The sequence below is a fragment of the Sorex araneus genome, chromosome 4 (assembly GCF_027595985.1).
Source record: "Sorex araneus isolate mSorAra2 chromosome 4, mSorAra2.pri, whole genome shotgun sequence".
Taxonomy (NCBI): domain Eukaryota; kingdom Metazoa; phylum Chordata; class Mammalia; order Eulipotyphla; family Soricidae; genus Sorex; species Sorex araneus.
This window is the reverse complement of record NC_073305.1, coordinates 133753911-133779576: the sequence shown is the minus strand read 5'-3', so window position 1 is coordinate 133779576 and position 25666 is coordinate 133753911. Positions and strand designations below refer to the sequence as shown.

At 46.6% G+C, this 25666-nt stretch overlaps 1 protein-coding gene across 2 annotated transcripts in view; it reads right to left on the bottom strand.

The window, feature by feature from the left end:
- Positions 1-25666, bottom strand: part of SOBP (sine oculis binding protein homolog) — a 172580-nt gene that overhangs the window by 17407 nt on the left and 129507 nt on the right. For both annotated transcript variants that reach the window (XM_055134284.1, XM_055134285.1), the window contains one exon: positions 2146-4172. In XM_055134284.1, coding sequence (XP_054990259.1) covers positions 2190-4172 — 1983 coding nt within the window. In that variant the 3' untranslated portion in view covers positions 2146-2189. The remainder of the gene's footprint in view (positions 1-2145; positions 4173-25666) is intronic.

Here is a 25666-nt window from a genome sequence, read left to right as displayed (position 1 = left end):
CCACTCCCAATGCTTTCCTGGGGCCGTCACTTTTTTTTTGGTCTCACATCTTCCTACTACTCGTTGCTTCATCAACCAGAATAAATCACTCTGGGAGAGAACTCAGGGGTGATTATGAGAAGGCTAAAGTCCTCTGCCTCGAGACAGCAGAACTTTGTAGATGTAAAATCTAGAAAGGCTGGTAGGCTGGATTTTAGTATTCTGCTCATCTTGGCAAAGCCATCCACGGAAAGGGAAATGTCAAACTCTGGTGGTTGTGAAATCAGCTCTCTCCCTACCCCAAAATCCACGTCCTCCCCTACTGAATCTCAACAACGTCTGGCTACAAGTTAGGTAGGCAAATGAGAGTTATGCCAAATTAGAGACCTAGCATACATCAGGGTATGCCACATCAAATGTTCTAATCCACACTAGAATGGTATTTTCATTTAACCATGGGATAACGGGTTAGTGTTACAGGTTTGGTCAGGGTGGTACTGGAAAACCAAGAATTAAACACTGGGTACTGGGCTTGGTTTTCATCTAGAACTTTCCCTCAAGACAACTGAGGTGAATAAAAGGATGTGCTCCAGTGGAGCAATAAAGAGACTGATGAGCCTATTCTCCTAGAGACACTTAAAGAAACTGTAAGGCTGGAGGGAAAGGACAGTGGGTAGGGCCCTTGCCTTGCATGTTACTGACCCAAGTTTGATCCCTGGCACCAGTACTGTCCCCTGAGTCCTGCCAGGAGAGATCCCTGAGTTCAGAAGAAAACCTTGAGTATTGCTGGGTGTGGTCCAGAAAATGAAACAAGAAAATGTTGTTTTAGTGTCAAACAACTGGGATTTGAATTTCCACTCTGCTTCCCAAGTTACTTCATTTCTAAAAGACTGAATGCTGTATGCTATTTTTCACATTCTTATTTTTATGTATGTTACCTCATCAGTAGAACAAAAGACCATCACACTGTATAAATCTGGAGCTCAGTAAGTATAAGTGATGAAGCCCCAGGTCTTCTTTCTCCCTGTTCCTCACCCTCAGACTACTGTGTTTTGAGGGGCATACGTAGGCTCATCTCTATCTCTGTGTCTCCACAGCTCCGGAGCAAAAAATATACACAAGTTAGATGATCAATATGTGTTCATTTCTTCTCCTTCCCAGAGACAGCTAATGACCTTGGCCAGATGTTAGCCTGTCTGCTGCCCTAACTTTGAGGGCAGAGAACCAGTGCCAGGCGTGCCTCCTAGGCCTGAGATGAACGCTGGTTTTCCAACTCACCACTCTTCCTTGGGTGCTCTCCCATGCTCATCATCCTCGCTGGTAGGAAGCAGATTGGTGGGAGCATCAAGCCCCACCTCTGGCTAGTGTGGAGCCATGTGACCAGTTCCTTTCTGAGCTCTTACCAATGGTTCCTGTTACTAAGCAGACTTCCCCCACCAGCTCAAAGATGGGCCCTGTCACCCACTTCAACCATGAGGCCTTTTTTTTCCTGGCAAGGCTTTGTACTGTCTGCAGAGGTGGGAAACCCAGCTGAGATCAGAAAGTACAGTCAATTGGTGATGCTCTGGGCCTGCCCTGGGGAATGCAGGCTGGGGACACCATGAAGGCAGTAGCCCTGCCCCTCTGCTCCGGACACCTTGCCAGGCCCACTGGGCCACAGCAGCATAAGCAACACAAGGTGGCTGCCTTTTATTTTTATCCAGCACAGGAACTCCCATGGAGACAGAACAGCTGGTTCTCACCATGAGTCTACCAACTCATCCTCTTGACCTGAATCTGAGAGCCTCACGGGAGACCATGCCCCAGGGCCATGCCACCTCTCCTTCCTCACCAACCCCCTGTTCCCACCAGGTGAATCTCAGAGGTGTGCCTAAGAACCAAATGCTCATGTCAGGGGATTGTTTCAGGTCAGGTTGGAGACTGAGCTTCTCCTGGAGTGGGGACGGGGGCATGGCCTTTACAGGCCGGGACTCGGTTTCCTCGGCTGCAGAAAAAAAATAGTGGGGAATGGGGCTGGATCAGACGACAGCGGGTGAGCGCACGGTGGGGCCCTGGAAGCTGGAAGGGAAGGCGGGTTATGAGCACTGCGCCCCTTTCCCCCACCAGCTGCCGGAGAGTGCCTCGCGGGGCCGGCGATGCGGAGGGGCGCTCAGAGGCCATACAAACCTTTTTTTTTCTTCCTTCTTTCTTTTTTTCTTTCTCTCTTTTTATTACTTATTCTGATTTCTAATCCGGAGGCACCTCCTTTTGAGCGGAGGCTCCAGGTCCTCGGGGCCGGCGCTGAGGATGGGTGCGGGGATGATGCAGGGCGCCATGGCCGTCTTCTCGGCGGGCTTTGGCACAGGCTGGATCACGCAGCCCGTCTTGGGCAGCATGCGCAGAGCGTATGCGTGGTCCTCGTCCGCGGGGTTGTTCAGGTTCGGGTCCGACTTGTCGCCGCCCGCCAGGGCCTCCTCCCCCATCAGCTTCTTGGCCGCCTCCCCGTCCAGGTGGCAGTTGGAAGCACAGTTGTTCTCCTTGACCGACTCCAGCTCGCTCACCGCCGGCTCGTCGGGCGACAGCAGCTTCTTGGGGGGCGCGGGTGGCGGCGGCGGCGGTGGCGGCGCGGGGGGCTGCTCGGGGGGCGGCTCGGCGCCCTTGGCGCCCTCGGCGGCGCCCCGCATGCCGTTCACGATGACGTTGCAGGCGGCGGCGGCCTCGGGACCGGCGGGAGCGCCGGGGCCAGGGTCGCCGGCCGCAGGGGGGCTGCAGTGGCCGTCCCGGCAGCCGCCGCAGGTCCTGCGCTCCGCGGCGCCCGGCTCCCGCTCGGCCTTGACGTGCGCGTGCAGCGCGCGGTGGATCACGTTGTGCAGCCGCGCGCGGTGGCCCAGCGTCAGGTCGATGACCCCGTCCTGCGGGCCCTGCAGCACGCCGGGGAAGCCGGGCGGGCCGCCCGAGCTCGGGGGGCTGCTGCCGGCGCGCCGCGTCAGGTCCACCACCTCGCCGCCGCCGCCACCGCCGCTGCCGCGCCCGAGTTCAACAGGCGCCGCTGCCAGGCTCAGGGCCTGGCCCGAGCAGCCCGGCGGCGAGTCCGAGGACTTAGACGAGCCCTGCTTGGAGTCCCGTGCGGACACTGAGTGTCCGCCCGCTTTGCCCCCCGCTGCCGCACCCGAGGGGTCGCCGGGGGCGCTCGGAATGAAGTTCTCCCCGTTGCTGGAGAAGCCGTTGGGGGGCTTGGAGTCATTGACGTGGGGGATCGGGATGGGGATGGGGATGGGCACGGGCAGGGGCACGATCACTGGGTATGGCACGAGCAAGGTGGGCGGTGGCACCAGCGGGGCGAGCGACGGCAGCCCGAAATTCATCATCTGGGGGACGGGCATCGGGCCATTGGGCATCATGCTCACGGGCGGGAAGGGGAGACTGGGCAATGGGGCCCCCGGGGGTGGCGGGGGCAGCAGGCCCGGGGGGTTCCCAGGAAGGGTCGGGGTGCTGGGAGGGTGGATGTGGGGCGACAGCATGGGTCGGTGCATAGGGCTGGAAGTGGGGCCCAGGTTCCGGGGGCCGCCGGGCGGGGGCCCGATGCCAGGGAGCATGGGGTTGGACAGGGGGCTGTTGGGGTTGGAGGCATGGTGCGGTGGCCCCCGGATGAAGGGCGGGCGGATCTGCTGCATAATCTGCTGTTCCATGAAGATGGGCAGCGGCACGGGGCCGCGGTTGGTCATCACCATGGGTGGACTGCGTGGCGGGACGCCCAGCGGGGGTCCGATGCTGGCAGGAGGCTGGACGGAGACCGGAGGGATGTTTGGAGTCTCGCCGATGGACATGGACTTGGGCACTGGTGTGGGGATTTTAGTGACAGAGCAGTTGGCAGTGTCAGATGGAGAGACAGTGGTGGACGCGGATGGGCCAGGGCCCTGGCTTTGGCCAGCTGCAGCCACCGGGGAGGGGGCCTTTCTCCGAGCATCTGCTAGGGGGATATTCCAAGAGTCTGGAGTGAGCAGCTGCACCCCGGTGCCTTCTGCTTTATTTTCCAGGGGAGGGTGTAATGTGCTACACAGCCCAGCTGGAAGATTGGCCTGTGTCTCTTTGTAGAAAATGTCCATTTTGTATTGATTGAGACATTTTGCACTGCAGAACTGAAGCCTTCTTTCCCCGTCCCCAAAATCCAGGTATTCTTTTGTGTGTCTTATGTGCTTACACCAGTCACATACCTACAACACAGGAATGGAAACAAAAAAGAAGACAAAGGAAGATCAGCAATTTTCTTTTGTAGATGAAGCTTTATGTTTCACATAAAAGTTCCCTCAACTTTTTATCACAGTTTTGCACAAGTGTGTTTGGTTTTTTATTTTATTTTATTTTATTTTTAATCTCAAGTGATTCCTTTTAGAAGGAATCTGAAATCAAAAGACTTGAAGATTCTGGACGATTTGTAAAAAGATTTCTCTTGGAGGACTGGAGATAAGGGACAGGGGTTAAGGCACTTGCACGCAGCTGGCCAGGGCAGCACACAGTACCCCCAACACTGCCAGGAGAGAACCCCCTGAGCACAGAGACAGGATTCAGTGTGAGCCCCTGTGGGTATGCCCCCACCCCCAAATAAACAAAAACATGCTCTTTGGAGGCTAGAACTGCTTTGCAAATATCGATTCTTGGAATGACAAATGACCACCATCTCCACTGAAAACACAAAATATTAACTGTTGAAATAGCAATGGCCACATCCCTAGGGACTGTGTTGTTCCCTCTGAGAATGACTGAAGGTGGATATGAGAAAAAGTCTACATCCCGTGTGCACATTTTCACTGGTCAAAGAGGATCATGGTAAACCCAGCTCTAAACTGTTTTTGGAGAGAAGGATTCTCTAGAAAGTTCACTGGGCTTCAAAATAGAGCACCTGGAAATTCTCTTGCAAAGTCACTTTAGACTAGTCACTGTGTTCGATAATGCAGTTGGAAAAGGGTATGCCGAGTTAACCAATAGCACAAAGCGCTGAACATCATTATGTCTGGCTTCCAAGGGGAAACTTGGAATCAGTCATGAAGTCTGTGTGAGGCTTAGTTATTCCCAACCTGTGATGTTGCAGCAAGCTAGAATTATTTTTTGAGCTGTTTGCCCACTCTCTCTCAGTAGTCAGAATTTTTGGTGACATTTCTTGGCAGGCAGTCTTATTTAACAACTTTTCAAACACCAGAGAACGTTTTCCAAAAGTTGTTATGGCTTTTCCCCCTTCAAATCTACTCCTGGCAAAAGAAAGACATCACCAAATTTATTTTAGAGTTGGGCTGCAGAACTAATTAAAGGCTGAGAGCTTTTCCCAATTGAAAATCACTAGACATCAAAGTTCAAAAAATAGTCACTCTCGGCTTTAGAACCCATTACTTTGGAGAAATTATTGTGATTTCATTAACACATTAATTTTGCAACACCATCAGCTCTCACAGATGGTGAAGACATGATCTACAATTCAAATATGACTCTTGTTTGCACAAATGTCTTTCCTTCATATGGCATTTTAAACAAGAATTAATACGAATAATCTTGCCATAGCTATAAACAGATAAACAGATGTCAAAATTTTCAATAGCTCTTTCAGTGCCGTACTTTTCTGAGTGAACATTACACATACATATTTTTATTCTTTTTTTTTTCTTTTTGGTCACTTTCTCAGTATTTAAGACATATGGCAACAGAGACAGAATTCTCAAATACAGTGTAATGGTGACTTTATCCAACTGAATCTTTCCTCAGTAAGGCACTGGTTCCAATATGCATTAAATGGATCCCTGTTTTTGTTAAGGATGGTTGGTGTCTGCTGTTCTGTTGTTGGTGCGTGATGTTGATTCTTAACTATGGTAAACTGATAGCATTAAAAGATGATACATTTTAATAATGATTGGTCATATAAACAATGCAAAAACAACATATGCTGGGCATTTGATTACTCATCTCATTTAACTCTCAGTTTTCCTTGCTTGTAAACAGTGGTTGCGTGCTGGGATGTGACAGTGGGTGTGCATGCTCATGACTCATATGGGGCCACTCTACCCCTGCTCTCTCTCTTTTGCTGATATTCGCAGGTAAGACACTTGATGGGATGAGATGAAGTAACAAATGCAAACTGGCACACATTCTTTTTTGTTTGGTCTCTTATCAAAGTGGCCTTTCAAAACACTTGCTGCAAAACAAACCATTTCCATTTAACATACTCCTGTGTTCCATTACTGTGTTTTAGGTTTTATCCAGAATCAAAGGCACTTTTTTAAAAATCAGAGTTGTTCGGTTCATAAATAAATGCAGATTTGACCTCTGATGAGAAGAGACGCACAGAATCCATCAGACCTTCAAAATTATCAAGATTCTAGAAAAACAGTTAACTAAACTAGCAGGAAACACTTGATGCATGTACACTATTTTTTGTATGGCTGGGATTGAACCAAGTGCGCCTCACAAATATCAGAAATGTGCTTATCATTGAGCCACATCCACAGACCACATCCACAGGTACCAAAATTGGTACCTTTATAATATTTATTTTCTTTGGCAGGGAGTGCTCAGAGGGTCTGGGGGACCCTTCCCAGTGATTCTCTGCCTGTCTGGACTGTGGCTAAATGCTAGACCCTGAGGATACATTGCTACTCTGGTCCAGTGCTCAGAGCCTGTAGAGATACACTGGAGATGCTTGAAGTGCCATGAATGATCTGGAATCACTAGCATGCAAGGCCTGTTCTTAATCTCATTTACTATCTCCTGGATCCTTTTTGTCTGTTTGTTTTGGGGCCACACCTAACAGTACTAGAGCTTACTTTTAGCTCTGCAAGCAGAAATCACTCCCAGTGAGCTCAGGGGACTATATAAGGTACTGGAGATTGAACCCTGGTCAGCTGTGTGCGAAGCAAATGCTCTATCCACTGTACTACTGCTCCAGCCTCACTGGCTCCTATTTTTAAATGATTCTTTTTATAACATCAACATATAATGGTGTGGTACTCAAATTCTAATATAAAATGAAACTGATTCTGCTTCAATATTAGGCATCTGGAGCCTAAAACATAAATTTATACACTTGAAAGAAGAGAACAAGCAGCTACTTTAATCATGAAATTTAAAAAAATATTGCATTATCAATGAATTAAACTAATTAAAAGAATATACTCAATGTTCTGGCATATTTCTTTTGGATCTTATTTTTTAGCCATAAGGAGGAAGAGTTTTATGAAATCCTTGATTGGTTTTTAAATTGCCAAACTGAATGATTTGCCTCCCGAGGATTCCCCTTTCCTCAAGCTAAATAAATATTTTTAAGTGGAGTCCAAAAAAATAATCTAAATATAATTTAAATGTTTCTTCTTTTCATCCTTCACTTTCAATAACTCACTGATGAATAAGGCATGCTCACATATTGGCCCCAATTTATCAAATGAGAAAACTCCACCATATTTTAATCTACTTCCACCTAAAAATAATTATAGACATCCAAGTTCACAGCCGAACTCTACTTCATCAGACTTTTCAATTAAAACAGAGGCCTACTGGTTAGCTACTTGATTTTCTTTGCAACATCCCAAAGCACTTAGGTACCAGAGTAATCGCTTGTGATGATCCTGTTTTGGGTCACAGGAGCATGAATGTGTGGCTCCCTGTCTGACTATATTTCAACTCAGAACACTGATCTAAACATCTGATACTACAGAAAAGCAATCTTTCGGATGAGGAACAAAATTACTAGAGAAAAAAAAGTCACTTAAGAAATAATGAATCAGGTCTAGCTTATAGGCTACATCATTTCAGATGAGGTCAATGAATTTATGGCCCAAATGATTCTATCATGTGAAGCAGTAAAAAGCAGTGCCATTATGCATTCTACATCAAACTAATGACACACTTCTAGTAATGAAATATTTCATCGTCAGAGCTAGAGCTGATTACTAAAGATGTGGTAGTTAGGTGAAAAATATATGCTGTACGTCTCCTCTTTAATAAAACAACATTAGCATATTCACAAAATACACAGTATGTATCTCATAAACTATGGTTTTCTGAATTGTGGTCGTATATGGTATTTTTCCCATCTTTTTCTGCAGATGGCTTTGATTTTTTTTTTTATTTTTAACTTTTTAAGACCTGTTTATTTTTTTCCTCATCGTGCCAAGAAGCACCGAAATTCCCTCAGATATTCTAAAAGATAAAGATTAAGAAGTGCCGATTTCAACTCGCTGGGCTCTGGAACGGTTTCCCCCTAATTCTACCCTAGCTTTGTTTCTGTTGGAATCTGGCCTCTTTGGTTCCACTTCTCTCCCTAACAGAACCCAGATTGGACAGAGCAAAGGCTGGAGCTGTTTCATGATGGCAATCTGGGGACGAAACAATCAGCTAATGGGATGCCATTGAGTGAGACAGCTGAAATGCTTCGTATCACAAATACATAATGTATCACCAGGAAGACAAAAAAGATCACAAAGGAGATAAACAAACGTGTGTTCCATTCAACCCTGTAACAGCAGTCCTAGAAAAAGATTCAATTTACCTTCCTGGGATGTGTCCAATTCTAAACAACAGAACGAACATTTCCTTTAGTCCATTTAGAGTATTTATATTTTAGTGGCTGACTGCCAGGGTAGTACTTATAAGCTCAGTAGCCTGATGGATTCACTCCTTTCCTGTGAAATGAATGTGTGGCAACATACACCGCTCAACTGCTCAAAAGACACTGCCTCAGCAGAAATATCACTTGCTCTTGATATAAGAAAACTGAAAAGGCAGGACTTCTGGTTCCTATAACTCTTTCCATCTTGTATTTCCCCTGGAAAGAAAGCAAGCTATTCATGTTGGCAACTGAACCTTTATTTTTATATAAATGTCCAAAGTCAAATCCAAAGTATACCATGAGGTTACCCACATGGGCAGGATATATACATTTGCTGGGCTTCTGAGAGAAGATGGGGTGAGGCAGAGGGAGGGGGGCAAGGCTCCTAATTAACACATTAATCAGTTGTTGAGTGTGGGAGCAAAGTTCATCCTTTAATGGAACCCACCAGTGCCTTTGGAGTGGTAATCTGGCATCAGGCACTATTTAATTAAGAAACCATTTTGCTGAAATCTTCTTATCCGGTCAAAGGTATTTGTAGCCACAGAATAGTAAAAAGGATATTAGCAATCCCTTGGATCTCTTCGGCAATTTGAAAAAAACAAACAGAATCTTCACAGGCTCCTTTTCTTTTAGCCAACACAGAGCCCAGGTAAGTGCTCAGATGTGCAGCTACAGCTAGCTTTCTTGCATAAAACTGGAGCTTGCAAGAACAGCTTCTTGGGACTCTTGGTTTTGATCTGTTAAATGTGGCCTTGATCCTGCAGTTCAGGCCAGGTCAGAAAAATTAAGAGCTCCACAAGAGTGAGGCAGAGGACGATGGAGAGACAGAGACATAGGCAGGGAAGATGAGGGTTTTGGAGGGTTTGGGGAGAGGGATCTGATCTACCTGTAGAGTCAACTGACCCTGTCAGAACACCTCAACCCAGTCCCATCATGAGGTCCCAGATCCACCTTTCTGGGTTTTTTGTTTATTTTGGTTGAGGGCCACACCCAGTGGTGCTCAGGGCTTACCCCTGGCTCTGTGCTCAGGAGTCAGTCATGGCAGATTTCAGGGGACCAGATGGGATGCTGGGGATTGAATCTGGGCTGGACACAGGTGAGGCAAGCACCCTACCCACTCTACTAGCTCCAGCCTTTCTGGATTTTGACACTGTTCCCATCAGAGAGCCCTTGCCCAGTGCATTTAGGTGTCAAAGGATGCTATGAAAATCTCAGGGACTGGGGATCAAAAGGTATGGGCTTGAGTCTGGACTTGATTACTGAGTGTGACCTTAGAGAAATCTCAGCTTTGGTTCTTCTATCCATGATATGGAGCTAACAGTAGTCACATATAAGCTAGCGAGCCAGTGCTTCTCTAAATTTGTTACACAGTAAAGTTTTGATAGCCCAGGAACACCTCCTCGGCTCATTGTCACTTGATGGGAGGAGTCTTCCTTCTGTGGCAGTTGGAGGTAGAGGGAAATTTCCCTGAACAACTTTCCTATGAGCCTATTATCCCGGAGACTGAATGAGGGCGTTTTCTCTCTGGACATGCCTCCTGTACCTCACAAACACCAGTGGCACCCTCATGTCCCCACTGTGCTTCCCTGGGGATCTCTCACAGAAGGGCTATCTGCCCTCACAAGGGACCATCCCAGCTTTCTCTCCTGAGAAGACCATCACTCAATTTGTGTTAAACCCTCTTCTTTTGCCAGTCATTCTACTTTAGGCAGAAAGCTTCATCAAGCAGCATGGCTGCTTGGAATTTAGTGTCAGAACCATTAAAATGAATAATTCCTCTTAGACTCAACTGCTGTTTAAATAGTGGAAGCCATAAACTGTGCTCTTCATATTTTATTAAAAAACAGAGCTGATGAGCAATCTGCTTGACTCATTACATGGCATAACCATCTTCCAAAGGAAGGGCCAGAAGCCACAGTCTCGGATCCTTTTAGACAGGCTGAACTTAGCCCTGCCTGGCAGAAGGGGTGTGTGAGTCTCACACCAAAACCTGACCGGGGACCCAGCTCACCATTCCAAACCTGGAGCAGAGAAGAACAGAAAAAAAGATGACCCAGTCACCCTAGAGAGGCAAAGTCAAGCAAAATTCACAGAGGGCTTGAGAATCGGCAAAGACCACTGTTTTCGTGGTTGTTGTTGGAAGTCAATTAATAGGCTGAGGAGAGTACAGATTCGATCCCAGCACCCATTATGGTTTCCTGAGACCTTCCAGGAATGACCCCTGAGCACAGAGCTAGGAGTAAGCCCTGAACACTACAAAGGATGGCCCCAAAACAAGCAAAAAAGATCAATATTTTGTAGATTTACATTTCAATATCATAATGTTTACTACCAAAGTCATCTTCTACACTTGTTTTGCTTAGTAGTTCTCTTGCATAGTTCTCATCCCTATACACACACATGTGTATCTCCCTTCTCTCCTCTTGCTCCTCTTTTCTCAGGGTTTGGAACTCAAGGAATAGTTAGTGTGCTTTCTTAGGATGAAAAAATCTCATCAGAAAATGCCTTTGTTGGAACTTCAGGTCAGGAGTTCAATCTACTTATCCCACATGTTTTCAGCTGGATTTCAGGAATGTTGGTCAGGGTGGCCAGCACAGGCCTTCTCTCTGCTGTGTGTCCTGAGTGCTATCAGGCAGAACAGAGAAGTGCTTGATTTGCAGGACCGGGATGGGCATTAACAAATGGGTTCTTACTGTCCTAAGTCTGTTTCTATAGCCACAGCAAGAGCTAGGATCCTGGCTTGAAGTCAATGAGTGTTGGCATGTCCTCAGAACCAAACACATGATTCAGAAGGTGATTCCCCTTCTTGGTCTGATTTATTAGACTGCTGAAAAGAGTCAGCATATTACCATAAACCTCTGCTTCATGTAAGCTGGGGAGATGTAACTCACATCTTCCCAACACAAGTCACCCGAGGGAGACTGACAAAAACAAACCTCAGAAAATCTGGTCTTCCCCATGCCAAATGTCTGCCTCTCTGTTTTCTAGTTATCTGGCTTTAGAGGACACAGAAATTGCTCAACAGATCTCAGAGCCAAGAAATTTAGCTTGAAAAGGAATCTCAGGGACCTCAGAGTCCATGCCTCCAGCCTGAGGCTCCTGGTGGGCTCAGGCACTTAATTACAGACTTGCAGGTGCGCCTCTGTAACATGAGATGACCCAGAGATGCACGTCTAGGCAGGGGGAAAGAAAGAACCACAGAGGGGCTGCGGACACTGGGAATAGACCACAAGAAGGCAGAGAGCAGATCATCTCCGTCTCCCCTCACTGTGCTGCTACGTGGTCTGTGCTCAGTTCTCTCTTCCTGGCCCTGAGAAAGGGCTGCTGTGCAGGGCTAAGGTGCTTACCTGGCACACAGCTGATCCAGGCACCCTTTAGGTTCAATCCAGGGCACCCAGGCTTCCTAAGTGCTGTTTGGGAGACACTCACCAATCTCTCCTCTGTATATCTACTCCAAATACCATATGCATGATGACCTGCCCTGAAGCACCTGTTGTCCCATCATCTAGTTTCTTTATTCAGAAATGAACCACACAGTGCAAACGAAGTTTTTAAAAAAAGACAAAACTTCCCTGTCCTTGCAGGAACCAGGACACACTTCTTTTTGTTTGTTTGCTGTATTTAGCCATCTCTGCTTCAAACTGAAGATTAGGGGAGAATGGATTCCCATTTCCATTCGATCCTCCCATCACTGCTCAACTTATATCTCTGCTGGCCGCTTCAGAGAAGCATCAACCACACTGCCTACAAAAGCCCAGAGGTGAAGAGTAACAACAGACTGAACTACTAACCAAAGCCATTGTTATCTAGGCACTAGCAAGTATGCTAAGTCCATCTAATCTCCGAAAGGACCTTATCTCCTAGATAACTGGAGTTCAATAGCCTGCCCAAGATTGTCTATTTAATAAAAGAAGGAAGGTCCAGATTCTGACAACTGTGGCTTTAAAGCCCACTACCTCCAAGACTTTGCATGAAAGCAACCAATATTTGTTCTTTCCAGAATCAAATAGCTCAATCATTGTCTCCAGCATGAGTGGCTTTTCTTCTGCATATAGAAATTCTCACAGGTGGTGTTCATTCATTCTGGAGAGGGCTGCAGTCTCACTGCAGAGCCGGGCGCCAGCTCAGGGCAGTCTAGTTTGCTGCCTGGCGATGCTGTTTAGTCACTTTTACCAGATGAAAATAGTTCTGTTCATGGGACCTCCCAGCACAGACAACTCTTCTTCCAAACCTCAGTCTTCATATACTTAGAAAGAATTCTTCTTGTTTCCCCAGGTGGTTCTTTATAAACATCCCCAATTCCAGCAGCCATGGCTCAGGAAACATTGGCCAGAACTCTCCTACCCTGCCTTTTACCCACACATTCACTTTAGCTTGGAACTGCCAAGTAACTGAGGTGGAGGGCACAGAACAGAATGCAATTCCAGAGTCCAGGAAACTCCCCTTGTCCACAGAGTGCACTAGGACTCCCTACTGATAGGTCTTAGCTTTTATTTTCTTCTTTTATTTATTCATTCATTCTATTTTGGTTCTCCTAAGTAGTGCTCATGAGGTGTGGGGTCCCATCAGCAATTCACAGAACTGGGCTGATTTGATGAGAGGACTGGAGGATGCAGTGCTTTATCATAAAATGTGCCATATATACATATATTCCTATAGATACATATATGTATATCTACATATATATTCCTGGTTTTTCATCACTGAGAACAGAAGAATATAGTGATTCTTGTGAGAATAGTCTAAAATTGAAATTCTTTCTTTTACAACACTATTATTGGTGAGAATATTTTTAAGACGTTTTCTTTCCTCTGAGTTTTCCCTCACCAGTCTAAATATCTATGTCTAAAGCACACAAACTGGATAGTGACCAATGTTTATGGGTGAGGAAAGGAGAGAGATTCTTACTATTTCTTAAAGTATCACTAACAATATGGCTGAATCAATAGCAATATCAATAGCACAGTGGGTAGGGTATTTGCCTTGCACATGGCCGACCTGGGTTCAATTCCTCTGTCCTTCTCAGAGAGCCCGGCAAGCTACCGAGAATATCTCGCTCACACGGCAGATGCTGGCAAGCTACTGTGGCATATTCGATATGCCAAAAACAGTAACAACAAGTCTCACAATGGAGATGTTACTGGTGCCTGCTCGAGCAAATAGATGAGCAACAGGATGACAGTGATACAGTAATACCCTGGCAGTGCTCAGGGGCCTCAGTGGGCTATACCCAGCAAGACTTAGGGAGATTATGTGGTGTCAGGGATTGAAGCAAGGGAGGCCACATGCAAAGCATGTGTCTTAGGCCCTTACTATCTCTCTAGCTCAGGTTTTCGCTTTCCAAACACAAATATTCACTAAATACTAGTTATGTACAAGCTTAAGGTTTTCATTTAAGTTCCCTTTAACTATAACAGTGCAGTGGGAAAAGAACTGTTTCTCTTGAAAACAAAGATAAGAAATGTCTAGAAAGATGACGGATTTTCTGTAAGCTCTTACAACGTACAGACAGTGGAGCCCGGATTTGAACCTATGACTTCCAATCCATTCTCTTTCATGCTACCATAGTTTGCTTCACTTGGAGTTTCTGGTCAACCAAAACCTTTTTCCCTCTAAGTGCTCCTCAGCCATTTGGTTAATGACATATCCAGGGACTTTTGATGGTAAGCCATCAAACCTAGAGTTTCAGAAATCAGAAATGCTTGCTTTCCCAATTTGGGAAATTTGGTCAACATCTTCCATTTCTGGAGATCTGAAACTTCTCTCATCCATTAGGCTGGAACAAAGGTTATCCAAAAGCAAATGTGAAATGACCTGCATGTCTCCTTTGAAGGGACTGGAAGGTATGATTTGCTAATGCAGCAGAGCTCTCTGCTTATCATTCTGTCCCTGACTTGGGGTTCATGATCTTCTTTATGGCATCTGTCCTGTTTCTTCTAGAGAACATCCCCTATGAAACCAAACAAAGGTTACCCAGTCCTGCCATCTCCCTCTCTCCCGTTAATACAATACATCTTCTCTATACTCTCCATCTGTTCAGTTCTATTCCTTCTTTCAAGGGCAGAACGTTTCAAACTCCTTTTATTAATCTGGGTAGCCTGTCACAAACTAGGACATTTCTGATTCAACTCACTTTCAGAATGGTCTATGTGCAAAATATGCTGTCTGATGAAATACCAAATCTACCTTTCTTTGGAATAGGCAAAAGCAAAAACATACATCTCTAATTCTAAAGCTCTTGACTGGTTGTGTCCAGCCTTCTTCCCTACTGCCACAGCTCAGGCCAAGGTGGCTGGGCTCCTGGCCTTCTCCCCATCTACATGCCAAGCAGGTCTTCTTCCCTATGCTCATGAAAAAGGGGGTCCACTAGGCTGCCTCTTGCTAATTCTCTGTCTTCCCAGAACTACCCTTTCTTGAAAGCATGGGGGAAAAATCATCAACTGCTTCCTTTTTAAGAGAATAATACTCTTACATGATAGCTAGATAAATGGTTCCATACATCCATTCTTTGCTAACTCATCAGCCTTTAAATGTCTGTCCCATATTTTACACTCCATATCCCAAAATTGTTCCTTGGACCATTCCTTTTATTTTCCTAGAATTCCCATTTTGCATTTACCTTCATGTGCAAGACTGCCATACAAAGACCGAGTTTCCTAAACTTAACTCATCCTTTAGACAGGCTAGTAGAGATGCAGTTTAATATTGGAGTTCTAAGATCTGGTATAGGAATAAACATTCCTGGACATCCCCCACCCTTAGCGCTATTGAATTAGGGGACCTATGAGGTCATGTCTATACTCTCTTTCCACCATCTGTGGTACTTGATCCTTCCCTGAGTATGGGTGGGAGTTGCTTGTTCGTTCCTGCTTGTGACTCTCCCTACTCTTGAGAAGGACTATTCTCTCTTCATTATTCTCCCTCCCTACTGCCTTCATTGTGTTGTTATCTAGGCTTACTGGGAAGTTTCACCTCTTGCCCCCATGCCCTGATTTAAAGTATTCTTGGCCAACACCTTACATCACTGAACACTTGTTTTTGGTTTTGTTTTGGGGCCCACACCTGACAGTGCTCAGGGCTTATTCCTGGCTCTGTGCACAGGGAACATTCCTAGCAGGCTCAGGGGACCAGTAGGGTTCTGGGGACTGAACCTGGGTGAGCGATGGGCAAGGTGAGTGCTCTACTCACTGTACTGTTGCTCCAGCACCTCTGGACACATTTTCCAACACATTTTCCCCAGGCTTTGACTCTTCTCTTGAGAAGTCTCATGATTTGATGAAGAAATTGGTCATTGAGGAATCAGAAGTCTAAGTCTGCCCACGCTGCAATTTTGGATCTGCTTCTGTGGCCCTGAAGCCCCTAGCAAACTTCAAGCACTACTATGAAGGTCCATACAAAGAGTGCAAGTGGAAGCACTCTGAAAAGCATACAAACGGCTGTATAAATGCAGATGTTTTAATTTTATTATTATACATAGTGAAACATTTTGCCATTTAAAACACAGAACCAATTCATTTATCTATACACCACTCTTATTTACCCATTATTCTTCCATTAAATCTTGGTTATAAAACACAAAGAGAAAACCACCACTATGGATTTTCCTATGATGTACACTTCAAAGTAAAAGGCACGCCACAAAAACAAAACCCAGAAACCAAATCCACAAAAACACTCGCGCCTCCCCTGCTCCCCCCACCCCACCCCCCCAATTCTCTACTGCACTTCCAATGGCTTGTGGAGTGTTTGACAGCATCATAACTGCACTAATGAGGAGGTCTGCCCGTCAGGTTGACTTGAGTGCACTGTGGATATTTAGCCCTAGGCTCAGCTCCAGGCCAGTCCTGGTCACCCAGACCAGAGTTACCAACAGAATCTCTTATGCTCAGTCACTCACAAATGTGACATTTATGGCATCTACTGCCAATGCTGCAAATTCACAAAAGCCAGGAGGACCGACTCACAAACTCGGGGGTGGGGGAAGTAGTCCTGCTCTCTCATCTTTTTCATGAACATAAGCCAGAGGGAGAGGACCCCTGAGCCAGTTTCTTAGGAATGCAGGAGGAAGATGTGCTGGAAGGCTTCTGACCTCAGAGCTGAGTGGGTGCGAGTGTTTGGGGACTATAGCTATCCTAGTTCCCTTCAGTCTTTGTTCTGTGAATGTCACCTGCCTGCTGAGCTTCCTTCCAGTTACCAAGCTGAAAGGCAACAACTCCACAATAACCAATTCTCTCTGCTCATACCTCTGATGACTTCGGTCTCCTCATAAATCTTGAGTGGCCCCGTCCCATTCTCCCCATCCAGGCTGAGCGTCCCAAGTGCTCAACGGTGTTAAGTGCTAAAGTGGTGTGATGCAGATGACCTGGGAGCAAGATATGTACTTGGATATATTTAAACACACCTGCTATTTATGTAACCCCTTTCTTCCTGTAATCTGAAGAGGCTCAATAGACATGATCACAATACCACCCATCAAAGTGGTGAAGAGATAAGCAACCAGAAGATATAATGTGCTTTGGAGATCAATTAAGACTAGCAGCAATTACATATTAACCATCATAGCAAATGGGCAAAAGTCTCATCACTATTCTACAACTACATTATACTTTGGTCTTCTCTGAAGAAGGATGGCCTGGGGAAGAATACTTCCATTTGATGTGTTACACAACTGGCCCCTTAGCTCCTGGGTGAAGAGGGAAATGAGTTTTATGGAGGTGCCAACTCAGCAGTCTGTGTAATGGGCCTTCGACCTGGTAAGATCCAAATAACAGGCATATAAGGCACTATACTGATTAGGCAATGCTAACAGGTGAAGTGGGGGGCTTTCTTCCATCATTCAGTATCTAAGAATTAAATAGAAGGTATTACTGGGTACATTCTGCTCTAGTAAAGCATTCCCTCATATGGGCTAGGAAATACAAATGTAGGGAGGAACAGTGACAGGAAGAAAGAGGAAGAGGGAAAGAAGTGTGCACTTCCTATGAGTGGTTTGTAGACGCAACCCTTTAGACACTGAGTATCAACTGTCTTTCTGACCATTCCTGGCAACCCACAGGCACCTTAAGACTTTGGAATGGGTCTAATTTGAGGACTAGAGAATTCAACAACTGAACTGGTTTCTCCTTTGGGAAATTAGGAATCAAGATAACACTAAGGGATTAAGAGGCAATAGGAACAGTGATTGTGGGAGTAAGTCAGAAGCCCATAGAGGATAGGCACTAGGCCAAAGCTGTAAGATGGCATGAGTCATGAGGGACAAAAGGAAAAAGGGACCTCGAGGGGGCATGAGTACAGGTTGAGCACATGGAGTTGTGGGTCCGTAGGGGTCATGTGCTAAATGCCACAAGAATCCAGGCTGCCGGCGCCTGGGCCAAGCCACACAACAGGCCAGCTGCCACCTTCCATGCCAGAATAACTCGACGAGGATGTGGCCATGGCAAGTCCCCTCCTACTGCTTCCCAGGGCTTTTTTCCTAGCAGCTTCCATGACTTCATAAAGGCCAAGAGTCCACATGTTGAAACCAGCCTCTAGACCCCCAAATCAGAACCAGTCTGCACATCTCTCCCCTAAACCTAAACTTTATATCCTAGTCCCTCTTTCATTGAATCCTTACCTCAGTCCTCTAATAAAAGAGGAGGGAAAACTAGGAAGTGTGTGTGTGGGGGGTGGCCTCCAAGTCTTTGCCTGACCCCACAATCCACCCTATGATTAAAAAGCTCCCCGGGGCACAAATAGGTGAGGAGTGGTACAGGGATGGAGTGTCAAGGTCAGCCTCAGCCCAGGTCTGGGTGGGCAAAGTTCCCAAGGTTGAGGAGATACAGACCAATGTACTGTGTCTCTGACACACCTATTTATGAATACTCACACAATTTCTTCTTGGGGGAGGAGGGAAAGTATTAGGTTGGGTCACACCCACCAGTGCTCAGGGGTTACTCCTGGCTCCCTACTCAGGAATGACGCTGGTATTATTCAAGGGACCATAGGTGGTGCTGGGGACTCGAACCAGGACCAGAGCCACATGCAAGGCAAATAAATGCTCCTGTGCTTTGTCTCTGAACCTCACATGATTTCTGAAGGCCCCACAGGCTAGGAATGTGATCACACATCTGATCCTGGCCTAGTCTTAAATCCACTCACAGGGCGCCTGTCTGCCCTCTGTACTTCAACTCTCCCCAACCTAGTGGTTATCTAAGGATCACTGGTCTCACCCGTGTTCTGCCCCTAAAAACAGATTTCATGGCCACAGGAGTTTATGAAATGTTGCAAAGCCCATGAATCTCTTGAAGAGTCTCAATAAGTATAGCCATGTTGAAGCCTCTGCAAATTTCTGCAGAAAAAAAACATGCTTAACTCCACTGATCCAGACTTCCACCAGTTGTGCAAAAATAATAGCAGTGCTACTAAATACCCCTCTACCACCCCCCCCCCCCACCAAACACACACACACACACACCCCTGTGGAATTCTGTAGAAAAATACTTTAGAAAATGCTCATGATTTGGATGTAGGTGAGACAGTGTCAAGAAAGCCAGGCCTGGCCATTTTCCCTTTCATTACAGCTTTCCTTTGTGGGATTGGGCCTGTGTTTCAGAACTTTTATTTCCTGGTGCATGGTCTTTCAGCCAGAAGGATCAGGGCTCCTAAAACCAGAAAGGACTACCTGAATAAGTCTTGCTGACATATTGACTTTTAAATGGCCACTGGTCTCTACGGGTGGAGGGGGTGTTCTTCGATGGACTATTTGATGCTTCTTTATGGCCATTCTTTGCCATAAGCCTCTAGGCAAGTTCAAACCTTGTCAAGAGTGATAACGTGTGTCCTAAAGAACTTAATGAAGAACTGTGGTCTCAAGAAAGAAAAAAAATAAAAAAGGTGTGTATGGGGGGGCGAGGGGAGGGCTGGAGAGATAGCACAGGGGGTAAGACACTTGCTTTGCTTGTGGTCAACCTGAGTTCAGTTCCTGGCACCCCATTAAGTCTCCCAGAACTTCCAGGAATGATCTCGGAGCTCTGAACCAGAAGTGTGGTCCAAAATGGAAAAAAGAAGAGACCAAAAAAGGGTAACAAGCCCCACCCGCACTGTCAGTTCTTCTAATCAACCCTGCATCCCACAGGGCACTTTTTGGGGCTTGAGTGCAGGGACACCCAACACTAAGCCTTGTAACAGGGAACCAGACTCTTTCCAAATTCACCAGTGGTAAGGAGTGCAAGTTGTTTCCTAAGTCCTGTCTGACAACGTACCATCCTTTTATCTATCATATGAACTCACAAAGAACTACCATGATGGTCTAATAAGGTGCAACAGGGGCCAGAGAGCTTGTACAGGGGTTAAAGCTCATACCCTGCACGTCATGAACCCCAGTTCAAACCTCAGCACCACATATGGTCCTGTGAGCACTATCAGGTGTGTACCCCCTGCCTGCCTTCCCCCCCACCCCAAATAAGGAAAGCAAGAAAAGAGCATGAAAGCATTACGCTACCAAAGTTGCCCAGGTTGCTGTCACTATAAGAGCACACAGGCTGGGTCCTGTGCCTTCTCCTCCCCCACCCCCCCACCCCCCTCGCCAGAACAAGCTGCATGGTAAGCAGGCTCCAGGGCTAATTGAGCTTTTTGCTGAGCACCGCCGAGATGCGACACATGAGTTTGGATGGGAATTCCATTATGTGCTGTGAATAATTAAACATTACATGTTTGGGACTCATTCTTCCGTATTACTTTTTAAATATTCATCTGTTGACATCAGCTGGACCTCCTGCAGCTTGACATGCAGTGAGCGGGAGTCGCAGGGAGAGAGAAAACGGGGTTCCTAGCAGAAGGCAAGTCTTCCCTGGGTGGTCCCCATGCAGCACCCATCCTTTACTCAGCCCCACCCGCACTGCCCCCAGTCTTCGTGGCCCTATTCTTACCGGGACTCTCTAAAGGGGCCACTTGCAGAGTTTCCCATTGCCCCCTGGAGATCTCCAGCACGGCCCGACCCTTTGCAGAATCAGGGTGAGGAAATGGATGTGGAAGGATAAACCCTACTGGCACAGTGCCCTGTGGCCCTCTGACCTTGCTCAAAGCTCAGTGGCCCTCCCCTGTGAACAGTTGCTTCGCTCCTGTCTCTCCTCCCTCCCATTCCACCATCCGCGCCAGCTTCTCTCTGATCGCCTGGAGCATAACAGTGTAGCCTGAGACTATGGTCCAAGCGTGGACCTCAGCAGACTCAGACTCTAGGCCAGGTAGGATGATTGAGGACTAGCTGCCTGCAAGGACAGGGAGAAGTGACATGGGAAAAGGATCACCCTGGAGACCACTGGGCCCTCCCATAGTCACATGCCCTATCAGACCAGTGGGAGGGCTCAGCTCTCTAAGAACTGAGAGGAGAGCAGTCTCTGACTGTTTTGCCATAAATATTTCCTTCTAAAACAAAGCTTGATGGTACAGACCCGCCAAAGTGCATCCTCAAGACTCTGTTTTTTTCCTAAATTGGGGGGGTAAGTGGGAAAAGACCCCTGGGGGCTGGCCTTTTAACAGAACAGGCCTTTCCAGATACCTCCCCTCCCTCACCCCAGCACAGAAGCAGCAACGTGCAATTTTACAGGAGAGTACTTAGAGCATCCATTACCAAACGTCAGGGTATCTTCCTATTGTTCTACCTGTCCTACTATGGAATACTTTATGCAAAAGAGCTCCACACCAAAGTCTCTAATTGGTCTCAGAAGGATGCCTGGGCCTGCATACCCTCCAGGCAGGCAATGGATGAGGATAAGGAAGGTGCTGGAAGGCTCTGAGGCCAACTTGGAAGACTTGTCTGGACCAGATTTTGGAAGGAGCAAGTCCAGTTCTAGGATGTAGAGAGATGATACTCCAGCATCAAAGCAAAGCTCCAGGCTGAGGCCTCCATCATTCTCCACCTTTTGGGTCCACAGATTTCTGTAGCAGCCACCGCCATTCACCCCAACTCCCAAAATCCTTTTCCACCAGTCACAGGCATGGAATCAATGTTGAGGCCTCTTCCTGTTCCCCAGAAGCAGGACTCACAGGCAAGTCAATAAGTCATAGACTTACATCCTGTTGGCATATTCAGACTCTCTTCAGAACTGCCCCCTGGGATGTACATTCCACCCCCACCCACCACCCACCCTCCATTCTGCCACTTGCAAACACACAAACCTATGAATAATTCCTGAGTTTAAGAAAAAAGCAAGTGTTTGTATCTCACTGGTCAGAAAACCATTCAGAAGGGCTCACCCACTGAGCTTCCCAGCCTGGGAGCTGGGATGGCAGTGGAGGGTGAGGCAGCCCCTGTCTGAGCCCCCAAAGGCGGCGATCTCTCCAGAAGAACTATCACCCTGCCTGTTCCTCTGGTTTTAAAATGACTTGAGAAAACCAGAATGAGTTCCCTAGAAAATATCTTAAAGCTTCATAAATCTGCTTGGGAGCACCCCACTAATATTCAGTCTACATCTTTCTTTGCTTAATTTCATTCTGTTCCTCCTACCCTAATTATACCCCTTGTCTGGAGCTAAATAAATTCCTTCCTTCCTCAGTGTTTACTTCCTTCAGATGTCTGAAGACCATGATCACGCCAACCCCCCGCATCCTCGGGCCTCGAGAACAGGAGCTGAGGGCTACAGAAAGGAACATCCCACTCACCCCATGTGGCCCCCGGAGGCCTCTGCACCACGCCTGTCTTGTCAGCTCCTCAGGGCCTCACCCAGGGCGCGGCTTCATTTTGAGTTTTCTAATTATTAATTAGCAGTGAAAGGGACATGCCACCAGGTCAGAGCAATCCACTCTTATTGGAAGACATGCAAATTGATGCTGCTACTGAATTCGTAAACCAAGAGAGACACAATCCTGCAAAGATTATGACTAAACAGTGCAGAAATGCCCATCAGGGACAGAAATGGATTTTTTTTTTTAAGGAGAATTTAAAGCTAGGCTGTAGACAGTGGAAATACCACAGGAATAGCAAGCTCCCTTTGTATCCTGGTGGAATTTCTGGATCATATGGAAACTGAATTTCTTATTTATTTCATTGGGTTGTTTTTGGTTTGGAACAGAATGAAATTAAGCAAGAAAAGATTTAGACTGAATATTAGTGGGTACTCCGAAGCACATTTATGAAGCTTGTTTCTGCTGTGAGCCTGGAATAGTCCCATGACTATCACATATAGACATGTGGTTGGCTACATGCAAGGCATGTGTGTTAAGTCCTGTGTTATTGCTCAGCCCCCGGGACCTGTAATATTTTTTCTTTTATTCTTTTCTTAAGACCCCAGCCAGTTATCCATGAACCTACAGCAATCAAGTTTCCTTTTGCCTTTTCTTCTCACTTTTACAATACAGCTACCATTCTCAGGGGAACAAAACAAATTTCTGTTAGCACAGAGTAATGAAGTAAACAATATTAACAAAGTGAAGAAGATTAGCTGGAGAAAAAATATTTAGAATCATGGAAGAATAGAAAAGACCAGAAGGACACAACAATGAACAATGAGTCAATGATGGTGCATTTTAAAGGCAAGCTTTCCTGCTTTCCATTGGCAGTATTTTTTGTTTGTTTGTTTGTTTGAGACATCACCCTTGAAACAAAGTAAATACAAATTCATAATGCAGGTAAAGATAGGTACTTTCCTCAGGTGCCTAGCCTAAGAACTCTGGAAACTATATCAAACTAAGTAGTTCTGTACCACAAAAGAAACAATGACTAAAATAAAAATAGCCTGGGAAAGACTATCTGTCCCCCCTATACCCCCCATTCATCAGACAAAAGATTAATATGAAAGAGAAATAAAGCACCTGTGAAACTCAGCACAACAACAAAAACCAAACAAACAACCCTATCCAAAATTAGGGAACAGAGATGAACAGACGCTTCCTTAAAGAAGCCATACAGATGGCTAAGAGGCATATGGAAAAAAATGCTCTGCATCACTAATCATCAGGGAGATGCAAATCAAAACAGCAATGAGATATCACCTCACACCACAGAGACTGGCACACATCACAAAGAACGAAAACAACCAGTGCTGGTGTGGATGTAGGGAAAAAGAAACCCTCATCCACTGCTGGTGGGAATATCTCCTGGTTTAACCTTTTTGGAAAATAATATAGACACTCCTCCAAAAGAATCTAATAATTGAGGGACTGTAGTGATAGTACAGCAGGTAGAATGCTTACTGTGTATGTGGACAACAGGGTTTGATCCTCAGCACCCCATATGGTCCCCTGAACCTGCCAGGATCTCTGAGCAAGGGCCAGGGGGAAACTTCTGAGTTCCATCAGGTATGCCCCACCCAAACAAACCAATAAAATAAATAAATAACAATTAAGCTTTCATATGATCCCAAAATCCCACTTCTTGGCATCTACCCCAAGGGCCCAAAAACAATTTTGAAGAGACATTTGCACTCCTATGATCATTGCAGCATGATTCACAAAAAAAGCCGAGATTTGGAAACAGTCTGAGTGTCCAAGAATAGGTGACTAGATAAAGAAACTATAGTATCTAGGCACAATGGAATACTAGTCAGCTATAAAAAAATATATATAAAATCACGACATTTGCTCTTACATGGGTTAGAACTACAGAGTATTGTGCTGAGTGAAGTCACTCAACAGGACAGATCTCTCTCATATGTAGGGTATAGAGATATAGAGTAAGGAAGATCAGAGCCAAAGGCAATAGACCTGAAGACTTGGTCTACAGAACTGAGCTGACCTGCGGGGGGGGGGGGGGCGCGGTAGGGATGGGAAGGGTCCCTGGGACGGCGATGGGTGGAAGCAGGCGCTCTAGTGGAGCGTGTGGTGTTGGGCTGATGGATACATAAAACTCTCACTGATACATTATTGTTAAATCAGAGCTCATCAATAAAAATGGGGGGGGGGCAGGGTGAAGGGCTCTTGAATAAGTCTAAATATTGACCTTGGCAGGAAGAAGGAAATGCAGGTGGCCACGGCATCAGCATTGGTCTGGGATGGAAAGAGCTGTGGGCTCACACAGCCCGCCACCAGGCACCAACTGTGAGTCCCAGCAGGGCGGCAGCTCTGGAACCTGGGCTCCACCTGTTCCACCTTGAGTGCATCACCCAGAGGACCTGCTAACCCGGATCTTGCTGTTCCCACCATGTCATGTTCACAGTGGCACTACTCATGATAACCACGGCGGGGAAATGCCCTGAGCCTGTGCATACACGAAACATCGCGCTCTGCTCAGCGACACACTCGCCAATGACAAACGCATCGCGGTGGTCCGAACAGTTGAGGTCAGAGAGCCGCAGTGCATGGGAGCCAGTCTGGGCCTGTGTATTTGGACTCAGTGGCATCTGCACAACAGCAACATCTAGTAACCAACTTCTCAGACCCTCTCTCCCCATCCCTAAGAAATGAAGGACAGAGGGCTGGAGTGGTACTGTAGTGGGAAGGGCATTTGCCTTGCAAGTGGCCAACTCAGGTTCCATCCCTGGCATCCCAGGGAACTCACAGGTTGCTGCTCTTCCTGATAGGGATCTGGGCAAGTGAGGTATGGTGGGGGATAGGGGAGTGGGTGGGGAGTAACACAAGGGACCTATCCAGCATTAGGAACCTGCCCCAAGTGCTCATGTTTCTGGAATTCTCTTTTCTAACATTCCTATTTTTTTTTCTTTTTAATTTTATTTTAGGCACTGCGGTTTCCAATTCTGTTCCTGATAGGGTTTTCTGACATTCTTGGGTTCACCTCGAGTTCACTGGTTTTCCCAGTCGTCCTGCTTAACTTCTTTATATTTAATCTATTTTTATTCCTGCTCACTTGAGGTTTGGTTTTCCACGCAGGCACATTTTGGGGAGCAAACGTCCCTGACAGAGAGGACACGGCACTGTGCTGTGACCGGGAATGTCAGTGTCCTTTGTCACCAGCTGAGAAGGATCCCTGGCAGCCTGGGTGATCCTGGCATGGCCGAAAGTCACCAAGCACACGCCCCACGCCTCGCACTGGGCAGAGAGAAGGGGCTCACTTCCACTCGGCGAGAAGGGGTGCTGCGTCCCCAAGTGTGGGGCTGTCACACTGAAGTACGGAAACGCTGCTGAGAGCCGAATGTTAGTGACAGCAGCCTGCGGTGCCACGGACGCCTGCACTCTAGCGCCCGC